Source organism: Sceloporus undulatus, chromosome 5, assembly GCF_019175285.1.
Source record: "Sceloporus undulatus isolate JIND9_A2432 ecotype Alabama chromosome 5, SceUnd_v1.1, whole genome shotgun sequence".
Taxonomy (NCBI): domain Eukaryota; kingdom Metazoa; phylum Chordata; class Lepidosauria; order Squamata; family Phrynosomatidae; genus Sceloporus; species Sceloporus undulatus.
Window position 1 is genome coordinate 67,101,477 of NC_056526.1, and position 16,633 is coordinate 67,118,109.

Genomic DNA, 16,633 nt, shown 5'->3' on the forward strand with positions numbered 1-16,633 from the left:
CCCAGCTCCCTAAGCCTCTCCTCACAGGGCATGGTTTCCAGACCTATCACTATTTTAGTCACCCTCCTCTGGACATGCTCCAGTTTCTCAACCTTTCTGAATTGTGGTGCCCAGAATCGGACACAGTATTCCAGGTGAGGCCTGACCGAAGCAGAATATAGTGGTCTCATTAGATTCCTTGATCATTTTAGACACTATACTTCTATTGATGCAGCCTAGAATCGCATTGGCCTTGTTAGCTGCCGCATCGCACTGTTGACTCATGTTCAACTTGTGGTCTACTTGGACTCCTAGATGCCTTTCACATGTACTCTTGTTAAGCCAGGTGTCCCCCATCCTATATCTATGCATTTCATTTTTTTCTGTCTAAGTACACAGTACCTAAAATTTCTCGATATTGAAATTAATGTTAGCTTTGGGCTAGCTTTCTAATCTATTAAAGCCATTTTGAATTATGACTTTGGTCATTGTAGATGGAACAAGGGAACACCTATCTACACAAAAAGTTACATAGGCAAGCATAAGGTGGAATTACGTTTGCGTATTTCATCAACAGAAAGGATATTTATCCAGTGTGGATGCCTTAGTTTAGGCTTGGGACTTTGGGAGTGGGGTGGTTTTTCTGCCTTTTACCTCAGGCTTCAAAATGTTTTGAACTGACCCTGTCACCTGAGGGATAAGATATTCACACACTTAAAAAAACAAGCCTTTAAAGCCTCTAATACACATATGCATATATGTGTTTGTGTGTGCTTGTGTATACTTTTATTTCTATTCATTTTATTGCAGCCACTTCCTCTCCTCATTCCTCATCCTTGGCCTTTTGCTCTCCTCATTAAACCCAGGCCTGCGCTTTGCTTTCGCTAGAAAAATCGACCGTTGAGGGTCGTGTGAGGACAAGGAGAGAGAGAGGGCGGGCGACGTGAGGCCTTCGCGTGCCGTAATGGCCCCCGCGTCTTTTTGGACCACAAATCCCATCATGCAACGCGCTCTGAGTGACAATAGACCTCTCTCCAAACAGCGGCGTAAACTACATCAAGGGCGGGAAACACTACCCATCCCAGAGTTCGCCGCGCTTCTACGTCATAGCAGCAGCGGCGTCCTCCTATTGGCCCGTTTCTAAACCACGCCCCTCTCGCCGTCATTATCCCCGCCCCCTCGTTCCAGCCGGGGAGTCTATATAAGTCGCGTCGGCGGCATCCCCCCCGCCTTTAGTTCCTGGCGTCTGAGAGGAGAAAGATGTATCGTTTCCGTTCACGGGCCTCCACGGGGATTTCTGCCGCCGCCGCTGCTACAGTCGCCTGCCTCCCTCAATCACATCCGCTGCCTCGGTCCGGGAAGCCGGCCTCACAAAGACGTTTCTATAGTAAAAAGCGCTCTTGCTCTTCGATCGGCTGATTGTCACTGACTTCCCGGGCGAAAGGGGTGAAAAGGCCGGGGACCGGAGAAAGCCGGTGCCGGAGCGCCAGGAGGAGCCGCGCGGAGACATTGCCGTTGGACAGGCCGAGGCCGCCGCCATGCCCAAGTCTAAGCGGCGAGGAGGGGGGAACCCGCGCGGAACGTCAGGTGAGCTACTGCGCATGCGCACCTTGCGCGAGGGGCACTCTGGGAGCCGTAGTTCCACTGCGTGGCAGCAGAGGAGTTCTCTCAGCCCCCATTTTACCTTGTCTCTCTCCCCCTTTAAAGAGATATTTTTTTTGGACTTCATCTCCCAGAAGCCTCGGCGATGTTCGCCAATAGATAGGGATTCTGGGAGATGAAGTCCAAAACCAAAAACCTTAAAGAGCACAGTTTGGAGACTGGCTTTTTTCCCCTTCTGTGATTTTATTTATAACAAAATAAATGCTTTAAAATATTTTATATTTATAACATGAGAAATTTATAATTTATATATGTAATATATGAATGTATAATATATAAAAATTTATAATTTATAACATAATATATTATATAATATATTATATATATCACATACATATTATGTTGTATAAATAACATATAATATAAATTATAACATTATAAATGTATTATATTTATATTTAAAATATAAATATAAAATATTACCCTTGAAGAAATTTTGGGCAATTGTTTATGTTGCCATTTAAACCTCACATCATATTTACAACGCTTCCTTGGTTCCATTTATAACCTATACTTTAATATGTAACAGTTGCGTATTTTTTGCCTTTTCTATGTCTGTTCTCTTTCCTTACACACTCCCATTCAAAACAAATAAGTAGGTAATCCTACCTATTTGTCGTGTGTGTGTGTGTGTGTGTGTGTGTGTTTCTCCAAGCTGACAAGTGTGTGGTGGAGATGTGCTAAATGAAAATATATTGGGAAAAGATTCAGAAATGTTTAAAATCAAATATGAATTAAGACCAGACTTATTAAGTATGGTAAATGAGAAAAAAATTGGAGATATGGTTTCTGCAGGTAGACTTTTGTTAGCTCAAAAACTGAAATATCAAGAGCTACAGTACCTGGGATAGAAAACTGGGTTATGAAACTAATCGAGATGAAAGAAATGGGGACCACTCTTTTAAAGCCTTTAGATCCAAGGAGTCTAGGCCCAGCCAGTGACTTAACTACAGCTGGCCATTTGATTTCCTCCCATGCCATGCAGCATCCTTAGTAATGCTTTCTTTCTTTTTTGGAAGCAAAATTATTCATAAAATTCCTCTATATCACTGAATGTAGTGGTAATAGCCGTGACATAAAACAGCTCACAAAATTAAAATGGTACTTTTAAATGCCAGTGTCACATGCTCAGCCTGAATGTATTTACATGTTCATGGGGTTAAAGTGGGAAAAAATGGATAAAAGGTGGCAAATTATTATTATTATTATTATTATTATTATTAAGATTTATTTATAGAGTTCTGTGGAATTCTGGGATTTGTAGTTGTGTGAGTTGTTTAGCCCTCTCTGTCAGAGAGCTCTGGTGCCACAAACAGGAAATGCCTTTGTTTTTCATAATGAAAACAACAGTGTTGGTTCAGTGTCCCAGTTTACATCACGGGGCCTATTTCACACTACATAGTTGTAAGCCCCTGGATACCACTTTTAACTGTCACGGTTCCATCTAATGGCGTCCTGGGGTTTGTAGTTTTGTGAGATATTTAGCCCTCTTTGTCAGAGAGCTCCAGTGCCACATACAAACTACAAATCCCACAATTCTGTAGCATTGAGCCATGGTAGTTAAAGTCATGTCAAACTGAATTATTTCTGTAGCGGCTGTCTGGCTCAGCTCAACTGAGCCCTGCCCAGTCCATTCTTGACGTCTCAGTCATAGGGAGGGGTAATGTTTTAACTGGAGACGTCATCAGTTTATTCCCCTGTTGGGAAATCATACAAGATATTAATCATCAACTAGGCTCCAGTCACTGACTAAAAACCCCCACTTAACTTCAACACTGAGACAGTGGCAACAGAAATGTGTACTTTCCCTGCAAATTTTCTCTCCCTAATCTGAGCTGTAATCTCCGAAACCTTTCCTGGTGCTGATGATTCCATAAGTTACTTTTGTCAGCTCTCTGGTTTGGAAAAAAGTTGTGACTTGAAAAATGTGGCTCAAGTATTTGGTTAATATGGGAGTTGTGGGATCTTGCTGTTCTAGAACAGTGATCCCCAAATTCTGGCCCTTGAGGTGATTTGGACTTCAGCTCCCAAAAGCCTCAGCCAATTTAGCCAACACCTGGGAAGGCAGTGTTTTGGAATCACTGTTGTATAAGTAAAACAAGAAGTCTAAGGATGCCAAGGCTGGGCATTCATTTTAATGAAATCTGCAGAAAAGTTTACAAGAGTTATGAAAATACTGCATATGGTACAAAGGCAAAACAATTCTTTAGGAGCATTGCTGGCTGTGGGATGCTGAGATATGCATCCAGTGGTGTCCCTGTTGCTTTTTTATTTCCCTATCATTTTATTTACTTCTCTACACCCAGATCTTAAAAACTACAGTTAAAGACTACAGCAGCACTTACAGACTACAAAACTCCTTATCTGCAGAATTTTTATCCAAGGACTCAAGGATCCACAGCTTGAAAATACTCAAAGAAAGTAGCAAGCCTTGATTTTCCATTTTATATAAGGGACATCATTTTGCTATGCCATTGTATTTAATGGGACTTGAGCATCCACACATTTTGTTATCCACGGGGGATCCTGGGACCAAACCCCAGCAGATAACAAGGTCCCACTGTAATACGTTTCATTTAGCACAACCTTTGTTGACTGCACTCCATCAGAGGCAAGGAATGGAGCCATGATGTGGGCTGCAGTCCACAAAAGGTCCCCCCCCCACATAAAACTTGTAAAAGATGCCATAAGAGATGTGCTTTTTATGGAAATATTTAGTACAATGTAAATACCTTTAGTACAGCAGATGGAATATTTCCTGATTCTCATAGTCAGGAAATGATCATGAAGTTATGACAAGTGTCATCTAACAAGCAGAGAAGCAACAAGTGCTACCCAATTGGCAAACAGAGGAAAAAACCTGAAGTCTCAAAAGTTGTGCAGTCAGATCCATGACATCTTCTTGACAGTCATGGGAGAAACGGATCACTAATAACCTGGCATTGTTACTATATATAGTACAAAATTAACCTTACAAGGCCAGTTCAGTACATACATGGCAGGTCTTGTCCAGTGATACCAGCTAAATATTGCTTTGTTTTTCTGGTTTTCAGTTCTTTTTTCCCACTGCCTGAATTTGATACTGCTTTTTTAATTTTCAGTGTTACTTATTACCTTAGGATGTTGAGGTGGGTGGGCAATACTCATGGTAACAGTAATATGTAAATGTTCATCTCCAGTATCGGAAGCAGTATAACTGTTTATTAGTTATTGGAGGATAGAAGCCACATCTAAACTTGTAAGAAGGCTTGTGGCATTCTTGTTGGCAACTGATCAGCCATAATGTGAACATTGGTTCTCTTTGTGAATTTGCTTGATCTCATCCAACATGGTTTGATCTTCCATTTTAATATTTTTTTTCACATGGATAGAAAAGTTGAAGGATGGAAGATGTGATTTGCAGAACCAATATCTATGAATTACAGTTGGCTCTCCATATTTGCAGGCTTGATTTTTGAGGATTTGATTATTTGCAGTTTTGATTAAAATGATAATTCTACTTTGTTAAACAAATGCAAAAAAACACACACAAAAAAAACCAAAAACACAACAACACAAGTTTAGCATTTGGACAGAGTTAATTTTCAACCGGAGAGCCAGCATACTGTAGAGATTGTAGTGTTGGAGTAGGATTCTGGAGACCAGGGTTCAAATCCCTGCTTAGCCATTGAAACCTGCTAGGTGAACTTGGGCAAGTCAATCTCTCAGCCTCTGAGAAATGCAAAATGTCCCTCTGAACAAAGCTAGCAAAGAATCCCAATGATAGGTGTGCACTAAAGTTATCATAAGGCATCTCTTTGATTATACTACTTAATTTGCTCATGTTGGCAAGTCAGGTTTCTGCTGAAGTGAAACAGCAGACTGTTCTTTGGCCATAAAAGATCCCTTTGAGATTGAGGGCAGAGATTTCCAGCAGTCTGGAGCTGAATGATAGGTTTTTGTTTCTAATGATCCTATATTTGGCCTTTACATACATAAGTGATGCACTGTCTGTATAGTTTCTGTATACTGATTTGGAAGTTAAAAGGGCTTCTGCAGTTATAAACTGAAGGCTTCGGTTCATTGAGAGGCTTGCTGCTGCTAGGTAAGTTAAGTAAGGGCTAGCTGAGCCCTTTTTGTGCTTACTGAAATATGTGTTTCTTTGATAAATAGCCAGGGTTGGTTTGTCTTCCTTCCTGCCACTTTGCTCATAGTAGAGCCCAAACTCTATGGTTTACCAATAAAATGTTATAGCAGTATATTAGTCTTAATAAAAACAGATTATCAAAACCATTTCCAAGTATTAACTTGAGCTAACCATATTTTTCTCAGGTGCCCAGCACAGAAACATGCAGCCTTTTAGTGATGAAGATGCATCCATTGAAACCATGAGCCACTGTAGTGGCTTCAGTGATCCTGCTAGCTTCACTGAGGAGGGTAAGTCTTACTGAAAGATTGCTACAGAAGAGAAGTTTTTGGAAAGAACAAAGTAGATTATTCTAAGATGGGGTCTTTCTTTGGTAAAAGTCCTTGGAGTATAGCCTAAGATAAGGTCCATTTGCAGTGACAGTGCACCCCTTGTTCTGTTTGCACACCCTAGGAGAATGCCAGGTATGCATCTTTTCTGGTCCATTTGCATCTTAGTGAGAATATGGCACTTCATTTCAAGCCATCAGGGACTGCCATCTCACTACTTTAGCATTGCATCAGTGGTGCAGAACACACTGCAGAAATAATCCAGTTTGAGACCACTTTAGCTGCCCTGGCTTAATGCTAGGGAATCCTGGGAACTGTAATTTTGTGAAACATTAACCTCTGTCAGAGAGATTTGGTGCCACAATAAACTACAGTTCCCAGGATTCCCTAGCACTGAGCCAGGGCAGTTAAAGTGGTCTGAAATTGGATTATTTCTGCAATGTGTTTTGAACCTGTGCTTCTTGGATTCATAGGTACAGGTAGAATTGACCACTCTTTTGCCATCTTCTTGCAGTTGGCTAGCAACAATTCCATGCTTCACATGTGCCTGACACACTCCTACACCATTGTGGGTTGCTGCAAGGCTCAAAGCCTTGTGTGGTTTTGCCACTAAAACTCAGCAAAGAAGGGTGGAGATAGATGGATGAAAACAGGCTGAAGGAGGAAAATGGTATTGAACAGATGGCACCGTAGGGAGGAATTATATCAGGGAGAATGTAGAGAAAGAAAGGTAACAGTTTGTGAAACAGAGCTGTAGAAAAACTTGGAGGCAGAAAAACAGCTGAAAGATGTGAGTGCAGGCATCTGAATTACAGGCAAATGAGGACATGGTTGAGCGGTGATCCTGCTGGGAAGACCAATAGAAAAAGGGAATGTTTGAGGGAAGGGTGCAAAAATGGTGCAAAGAGAATGGTGGTCTTTATCATTTATTTTTGAAACGTTTTCATAGACAACAAGTCAACAGGTTTATTGAAAGAGTGCTTATTTATAAATAAAACATGGGAAGTTAAGACTCCACCATATGTTACTTGCCCTGTATTATGATTATGAAGGGCCTGTTGCCTTTTCCCTCAGGAGTAACCATGTGGGTGGAGCATGGGTTGCTTATATCTAAATGCCTTTAAGATACCTTCAGCTAACAATGTTATTTATTTATTTGTTTGTTTTATATGCCTCCTTTCTCCTAAACTGGACCAAAGATGACTCACAAAAGCTGGGTTTTTTTAAAAAAAGTACAATTTTAAAAACAAAAACATCACATTAATGTAAAAAGTTAAAAATTTAAAACATACAAAAGCAAACACCCCAGTAAGAAGTGTCCCTGGGCGCAGTTACATATTAAAAGCTTGCTTGAAGAGAAGTTTTTGCCTGCCAGCGAAATGAGAACAGGGAGGAGACCATTCTAGGCTTCCCACGGGAGGAAGTTCCAAATGCTGGGAACAGCCATTGAGATGGCTCTCTCCGAGAAGGCTTTCCAACAGAACTTGCTCCTCACCTGGCTATAGAGATTAAAGGTTGCCAGAATACAGTTAAAAAAGTACCGTTCTGTTCTAGATAGAGTAGAGTGCGTAAAACTACTTAAGTCACTGAGGATCACTTGAATAGATCTATTGAAGCAGAAAAGGTGCATTGCTTTTGTTAGTTCCAGGATACCCAGTAAACATTTTTATGGAACATGGCTGTGATTTAGTAGCAGTTGGGGGGGATTGGCCCCTGTACTTCCCAAATTTTCTCATCTCTGTTCTAAGGTGAAACCACAATAGAATACATTTATTACTGCAGGGTATTAGAATGACATCTGGGATGACACAATCTGTCCCACACAGCCACCAAAAATAGTGAAAAACTGAGTAGAGCATCTATGGAAGAGCTGGCAAGGCAGAATTGGAACAAAAGTTATGGAAATATGATTTTCACAAAACTCAGAAAACTGATAGTCAGTTTGTACAGATTAAAGTTTCTGATAGTTATCTTATTAAATATATGTACAGTGGCTGAAGTTGATGAAGAAACAACCCAAGAAGATTTGGAGTACAAGCTGAAGGGATTCATTGACCTTACATTGGATAAGAGGTATGGGAGGTCTTAGAAATTATCTTAAGTGGCTTTTCAAATTGTGTATTAGAGCTCGTAGTGTACTAATGATAAACTACTTCCAGGAGCTGTGCCATAGATGTTTCTGAACAGAACTACTAATTTGGTTAATAAAAGTTGGGGAGCTATCACTTTAAGTCAAAGTCCTTCACTGTGCCTCACTTTTTAGATAGCTTTCCATAGTGGTAGAATTCAAAGATGTAGCCATGTTAGTCTGTAGAGTCAGTATGTGCAGACTGAAGTCTACGAAAGCTCATGCTGCCAATTTCTTTCAGCTAATCTCAAAGGTGCTATAAGGTCTCTCTATGTACTTTTTAGATAGCTGTTGTTGCTCAGTGGTAGGAAATATTACATTCAAGCTATTTGGCCTTCAATCCGATTTTTCAGTACATTCATCCTATTACATTTTGTCAGCCCACCACTGTTTCAATCAAGCCCTTGGGGATTTATTGCATGGCATTTGGGTATTTATTGTATTTGTTGTAGCTGCTTGTGCCAGTGGAACTGTGTAGATGCAGAGTTCAAGCATCTATCAGGCAACCGATTACCTGTTATTTCGTTTTGCTTTATTTTCATTTGATTACCACTTCTTCCTCTTCTGATGGAGATGTAGGTTTAGAAGTTTGCCCGTTTTCCAAAGCAATGGAAAATCTGCAAGGAGAGAGTATTGTATAGTCAAAAAAATTATGCCCCAAAACTGATCCTAAAATCCTGGGTCAACTTATATATAGGTCAGTACAGTAATACAGCTTAGAAAGTACCTGAAAGAAACACTGCCTGATGCCCCACTCTCCCTGCCTTGGTAGTGATCATTGAAAGAGCTGCCAAAGCAGAAGTGTGTGTGTGTGTGTGTGTGTGTGTGTGTGAGAACGAGAGAGAGAGCGGTGATTCCCTTCTCAATCCGATGTTAAAACCTTCTCTCCCCATCCTTCTCGTCCTCTGGCTCTCTCTCTTCACCAATCATCCCATTTAACTAATCCCAATGACTTCCCTATTTTACTCCACTTACCTCCATTCCCAATCCGATGTTAAAACCTTTTTTGCCCACCAAACACCCCATTTCCCTCCTTTTCCTTCTCAGTCCAGTGTTAAGATCTTCTCCTCCAGCACCTGGGAAGTGGTGGTTGAGAGAGGTCCAGAGAGGAAGGAGGAGGGAGATAAGTGGTTTTCCTTTTGTTTTGTCCTTTACATCCTTTGATCATGCCCCTATGTTTTACCCTTGACTTACCCACGGGGTCATATCAAAATCCATGATTTTGACCCTAAACCTTCCCTTGGCTTATACATAAGGTCAACTTGTACATGAGTATATATGGTATATAATTTTACAGAGCGATCATCTCCTTTACATTTTAATAATGTAATGTTTTTAATTGTTCTTAAACTTGTATTTTGTATGTTTTATAGTGTTTTAACTTGGACTGTTTTAGATTTGTAAGCCGCCTAGAGTCCCTGTACAGGGAATAAGGTGGGATATAAAGAAACATAATAATAATAAATCAGTGGGGTTAAACATTGATATGTATCAGTTGTCACAGTTGAGGTTGGATAGGGTTTTATTACCAGTTTTCAAATCTTGATCTTGCCAGAACTAAATTAGTGATGGTGATCATGTTGTTTCCAGATGTTGTGGGACTGCAACTCCCATTAACCTGGTCATTCAGTGTCCTGTTTGGGGCTGATGGGAGTTGCAATCCCACAACATCTGCATAGGCATACCTCACCACCACTACTGCAATGGCTCTTTCTTGGTACTACTAGTTCACTTTATTCAAAAGTATTTAAAATGGATAAGAGTAAATCTAAATCATAAAGAAAAAGCCAGATTGAAAGTAGGGCGTAATTTTTGACTGACAGTTAATCGGGAATTGTTCCATGTTTTGTCCCAATAGTGCAAAGACAAGGCAGTCAGCTCTTGAGGGTCTTAAAAATGCCTTGACTTCAAAAATACTTTATGACTTCATCCTGGAAAGAAGAGTGACACTAACAGATAGCATTGAACGCTGTATCAAAAAAGGTAACACCAGCCATAGCTTGCTTCAAAGTAGGCTTCTTATCTTATTATCAAGATTAATTTCTTTTAGATACAGTATTATAGCAAGTTCTTATTGGCTCTTTGTAGGCAAGAGTGATGAACAGCGTGCAGCAGCCGGGCTGGCTTGCCTACTTTGTGTGCAGCTCGGGTCAGGAATTGAAAGCGAAGAAGTCTTTAAAACCCTTGCACCAGTTCTGAAGAAGATACTTTGTGATGGGTCAGCAAGTGTACAAGCAAGGCAAGCTGTAAGTATAAGATTAAATACCTGGCATTTCAAGAAAAGGTGCAGATAGATGTTCTTTGTCTTCACACATACAGTACAATAGAATATTCGAAGTTAAGTAATTGAATATTTCAGTGGTGAAACTGATTCCATATATTTGGATAAACTAACTTTGTGTAATTACCAAGTCAAGGAGAGTGAAGAAGCAGGGCCTGCTTTGCCACTGTTTGTTTGTAGTTACTGGCAGCAAAAAAAGTCATAAGGATATTGGCGTGAGTCAGGCAGAGAGCACTTGGAAGTGGGAGTATCCTGAATATGTTAATCATTGACAGCTGGTCTGGCTAGAAACATCATGACTGGTTTTGTAGTATTACTCTTACTAATATTGTTATAAGTAACTAGTAGGAGTGTTAGTTGCCATAATTCATAAATATCCTTTTGTTTCTGATGAAATGATTTGATAAGTTGGTGATCAGACAGTGCATGCTTGAACTGTTAATTAAAAGAAAATGTATTAGCAGTGTTGCTATTTTTAAGCATACTGACTTGTGGGAATATAAAGGCTGGTAGAATGGTAGATCACTTAGGCTAATAGGACTTAAGCCAGTGTTAGATCATTTAAGCCAATAGAGATGAAATGGCTGCGACAGGCCGATAGATGTTGATGAGTCACTGATTTTAAGATGTTATCTATGCACTAATAAAACCAAAATCAAGCATCCTACCTTATATTTCTTTTACCCAGTGTGCCACCTGTTTGGGAGTCTGTTGCTTTATTGCCACTGATGACATTATGGTAAGTAGTTTCATGATAAATATTCTTACTTAATGATCAGTTGAAGGAATCTGCTTAGCAGCTTACGTGGACTGTTTTTTAAACCAGGAGTTATATTCAACGATGGAATGCCTGGAGAATATCTTCACAAAATCCTGTCAGAAGGAGAGAAATTCAAGTGGCATTTCCAGCACCCAGAACACAGTTCTTCACATCAGTGCTCTCTTGGCATGGACCCTTCTGTTGACCATTTGCCCAACGAATGAAGTCAAGAAAAAGCTTGAAATGTGTGTATTTAGTTCCATAGTAATTCATCTGGGAATAGTAACTGAGCAATCTAAATATCCTATCCTTTTGGGTGGGAAGAGTTGTGTAATTTTGCAGTGGGAGAGAAAGTACTCTGGTTTTGACTGACATTTATCCTGGAGGTGTAATGCAGACACGTAGACTCTGAAGAGGCAGTGGGTGTAATGCATGGAAGTCTCTTTGGAAACTGTGAGGCAGTTTGCAAGATGCTAATTCTTTTGGACCTTGAAATGTATGATCTGAAATTTCCACAGTCTCACACAAATATCATTCTGAGCCTAATATTGCATTCTGTCAAATAAGGCTTTCCTTACAGATAAATAAGATGCTTCTCATTTTCTACAGGCACTTACATAAATTTCCCATCTTGCTATCTTGTGATGATGTAAACATGAGGATTGCTGCTGGAGAAACATTGGCTCTTCTGTTTGAACTGGCAAGAGAAACTGATGCAGTAAGTCAAAAGAACCACAGAACAGAATGTAAAAAAATGGAGTTAGTAATTCTTGTCATGATTTTTATAACATGCATTGCAGTGTTTGTTGCATTATCGTGAAGAAATAGACCACATTAGACCAGCCTTCCACAACTTGGTGTTCTCTAGATTTTTTCGGCTACAACGTCCGTCAGACTCATGTAATGTGGCTATTCAGCAAGATAGTACTAGGCAATTATTGAATAATCAAAGAACGATCTCTCACAAAAGAAAAATGATCCAGTATATGCAAACATTATTAGGACATTGGGCTCAATTCATCATTTTAATAAGTCTGACTAGTAACAGTGATAAGCAGAAATTAGAATCTTTTTATCATGACTTGCCCTCCTGCTCTGTGTATATGATTACCCTGTCACCTTTACACACCATTACAATGTGATCTTGTAGCATGTTGTTGAATTACCACATGCCTACAGTGACAGTATTTTTAAACTTCATGTACACTGGAATTTATACCATATGACTGCTTTCACTTTATTGATTTGAATTGTTGCAAAATTCAATTTGCTTTATCAATTTTTTATATGCCTTTATTAATATCTTTACTTTTTTCCTTTGACAGTGCTGAAGAATAGTATCAACTTATCTATGTGCCTGTCTTGGGATGGTAGCCAGGAAAACCCTTTGACAACATAGGATAACACAGAATTAAGATATGAATCAAAACAGTGTATTTCTTGGTATCTGTTTTGAATATAATGGAATCCTTTGTTGCAGTTTGATTCTGAGCTATTGAAATTTAATTTTTGTGGGAGGAATACTGGACTTTGATGCTTTCAGCCCATTGCAGTAATATTACATGTTAGTTATTTGCATATTTATGACTCCATTTACTTCAATTTCTGCATCTTCTCTACATTGTCCTTGCTCAAGTAACAAGTTGTTGTTTTGCCTACTTATTGTTTCAGTAATAGCCTGCATACATCTACCCTTAGTAAATTCACCCTATTAATCATAGGAGAGACTGATGTTATCGTACATGAACTTATGAAATAAGTAACTTAGGCAGACTGATTTGACATCAGAGAGAAAATGGGACATGCAAGGAAGAAGAGGATATTCAAATATTTGAAACAGTTGTGTAGTTTGGAAGCCGAAAGATGCGGAATGCAGTAGTCCAGTTTTGAGAGGACTGCTTTGCCAGGGTTTTAAAGTCCAGACACTATTCAAACAGCAATACAGATGAAGATTTCCACGTTAGAGAAGTAAATTGATGGATCACATCAATTATTAGTTCATGCCAAAAGATGAAACTCCAAGGGTCTGAAGACGGATGGTATGAACAAATTACCATATATTTCAGAAAAGAAGACTCAGAGGAGTTCCTTACTGTCTCTTAAAGTTTCTTGCTTTCAGAATTGTGACAGCTTGATCACATAGTCTGTGCATAATAGTGGTTTGTCCTGCTCTTTCCGCTGTTCTTCTGAGCCAAATGAATGGGTTTATTAAGTAATCAACTTCAGCACTTTGTGGTTCTGAAACTTCAATCCTAAAAGCAGCATCATGAACTACTGTTCTTTTTCCTTTCTGTTTGGCAAGGATTTCTTCTATGAAGATATGGAGGTTCTAACACAGAAACTGAAGGCTCTGGCTACAGATGGGAATAAGCACCGGGCAAAGGTGGACAAAAGGAAACAGCGGTCTGTGTTCAGAGATGTCTTGCGAGCTGTGGAGGTAAGCAGTTAAAAAATAAATGTAGCAAATTTAGGATTTCACCTTTCTCAAAAAGGGGTTTATTATGAGGAATGCTGGTCAGTGCTAAGACGAACAGCTACTTAATATGTTGTACTTGCCTTATTTCTAGTATTGATGGCAGGACGTTCAGCATGTAGTAAGCTTAACTGAAGAGTGGAGAGGGGAGCTTCAAGTCTTTCACTAGCAGTCATTGGTGTATCTAAAGTGTAGGCTGCCATTAAAAGAAGTGAATGCTAAATGTGAAATGACCAGTCACTGAGAATTTCTAAATTTATATCATTAGAGTCTTGATTGCTTTGCCTAAAGACAAGCACTGATGCTGAATTTTAGAGTACAGTGGACCCTTTGGATCTCCAGAGTTTGGGCTCTGGCACCCTGGGCAGTTAGAAAAAAAAACCATGGATGATCATGCGCCAGATTATTAAATGGTGGTGATGTGAACATGCACACTTCAGCATGTCCATGGTCATGTTGCCACCATTTAATAATATGATGATCCGTGGTTGGTTGAATTCAAGGATATGCAGCCTGCAAATCTTAGAGGGCCCACTAGTCTTTGTTTTAATCTTACAGGAACATTTACTCATTTTTAAAAAAATCAGATGTTTATAACTGTCAGCCTCAGTGCAGCAGTGATGTTTGGAAGGCTTCTAATGCAGGTTTCCCCAATTTTATATGTTCCACATATTTTGGAGTACAGCTTCCAGAAGTTCCAATCATGGCTGGGGAATTTAGTAGTTTGATATTACTAATTGTATATTGTCTGTCTTTATATGATGGCTTGTGTGTGCTTAGCTATCATCATTTTAAAAATCACACTCAACATTGCAACTTGTTTATTTGTTTTACAGGAGCATGATTTTCCCACAGAGACAGTCAAATTTGGACCAGAGCGCATGTACATTGATTGTTGGGTTAAAAAACAAACATATGATACTTTCAAGGAAGTCTTGGGGTCAGGTTTGCAGTATCATTTGCAGGTAAGTTGTTGAGCAGAAGCACTTCCATTTCCATTTGTCTTAAGTCATCTGCTCTTAACTGCCACATTCCTTTTCTGTCTTTAACAAGACAAGCTACTGCAAAAGAAAGGAGCAGGAAACCACTTTGTGATGTTCCATAAGCCTCCATTTTAGTAGGATACACTTAGAAACATAACGGGGTATACTTTGTTGGGAATCTCTAAAATTGCCTGTTAAATATGAATACTTGAAAGTGGAAAACTTCAGTGACTAACTCTGACTTCCTGTGCAGTCCAATGAGCTCCTCCGGAATATCTTTGAACTTGGGCCACCCCTGATGCTTGATGATGCAGCTCTTAAAGCCATGAAGATACCCCGTTTTGAAAGGGTATGTGACTTACATTCTCTGAAACTGAATTATCTTTTTTCTTGTGTTAAGTGTTGTTTCTGCCTTGTGTTTTGTCATTTGCCTGGGGCACTGAACAGTTTTCTGCTGGCAAAAGCAGAAACTGAATCTGCCTTGTGCACAGATCTCTTGCTCAACTCCTTATTCAAGAGGGCTAGCTGAGTAGCACATGGCCACCTTGGCTCAACAGCACTCAACTGCTTGAGTTTCTCTCCCAAACGTATGACAGATGAATTTAGGTTGGCTGGAAAAAGGCAGTGGTGGGGAGCACAGTGGGCATGGAGGCAAGACAGTGAGGAGAGAGGGTGACTTGACAGCTTTCTAAACTTGCATTATGCTTTATTCATTTTCCTAGTCGATCCTTAAAATGTTTTTAATCAACAGACACTTTTTGAAACTTATTAAAAAAAACAAATCTATTTCATTTAAGTTTATCTTGCTCTTTTTCCTCTTGCCTCCTTTTGGAAGAGCATATTGGACCCAAAAGGCATTTGGATTGATCTAGCTGAGCTGTTACTGCCATTTAGTAGTTGTCTTTTTACCACCGTAGGAAAGGAGGATGTCTTCGTTCAGGGAGATGCTATGACTACAAAAGTTAACAGAAGAGTGACTAGCATTGGTTTAGACTTATAATTTGTATCATTGATCTTTTTCTCACTTTATTCATAGCATCTGTACAACTCTGCAGCATTCAAAGCTCGGACAAAGGCTCGAAGCAAATGTCGTGATAAAAGGGCAGATGTGGGCGAAGTTTTCTAGAGCAATTATTGAAGATCCTTAACTGGTTAAAATCCACTTCCTGTTGTGTATAACTGCAGTGTATAATGAAATGAAGCTTTTTAAACTATACCTCTTAGGTATCTTATTGTACGTCTTTACAATATTGATGTAGCATATGTTAACTACAGTACCTAGTTGGAAATGTGGTGTGTGTAGGTTAGAATGTAGAAAGGTGGGGGGAAGCTTCTTACACTTTATGGTGGTTAAGATTGGCTCTTTTTGGCATAATCTGTATCACTATTAGTTACATGGTGCTGAGGCCTGTTTTGATTCTGCTCCTTGTTTTTAACAAGCTAATGAACTAGATGGCAGGGCAAAACAAGCCTCCCAACGAGCTGCTATTTTTAGTCAACAGCATTTTAAAACTAGAAGCATGTAGACTGCTAAGTGACCCTGGTGTTCCATTCAGGGATCCCTCAAACCTCCTATGGTAACAATGAAGTAGCACAAATGTTAACAGAAATGTTACACATTGTATGCTGAAATGTGGATAATAAATCTGTTTATCTCTGAAACCTGCTTTTGTATACAAAATGTCTGAAATGAGTTGGTGTCATGCACATTATGATGGGGGGAAAGGGGAAGTCAATTTTCAAAATGGAGCTGGAGAGAAACAGACCAATGAAACTTCTGCTGTTTTCCATGCCCTGCCACCTTCTTTCAGAGGGCCTTCTCAGGGGGTCCAGTGATAGGGCACCTTGAAGGGTCCATGGTGCTTAAGCTGAAACACCTCTGTCTAGTACAACAAAGACAACTACCTCTTCT

At 39.6% G+C, this 16,633-nt stretch overlaps 1 protein-coding gene across 1 annotated transcript; it reads left to right on the forward strand.

Moving 5' to 3' along the window:
• The first annotated feature begins 1,194 nt into the window (after positions 1-1,194).
• On the forward strand, positions 1,195-16,383 carry IFRD1 (interferon related developmental regulator 1). The gene is made up of 12 exons (XM_042467415.1): positions 1,195-1,566; positions 5,953-6,057; positions 8,088-8,169; positions 10,083-10,207; positions 10,313-10,470; positions 11,194-11,244; positions 11,332-11,510; positions 11,875-11,983; positions 13,568-13,702; positions 14,575-14,703; positions 14,975-15,070; positions 15,758-16,383. The coding sequence occupies exons 1-12, from the start codon at positions 1,518-1,520 to the stop codon at positions 15,845-15,847; spliced, it is 1,308 nt and encodes a 435-aa protein (XP_042323349.1). The 5' UTR covers positions 1,195-1,517; the 3' UTR covers positions 15,848-16,383.
• The last annotated feature ends 250 nt before the right edge of the window (positions 16,384-16,633 follow it).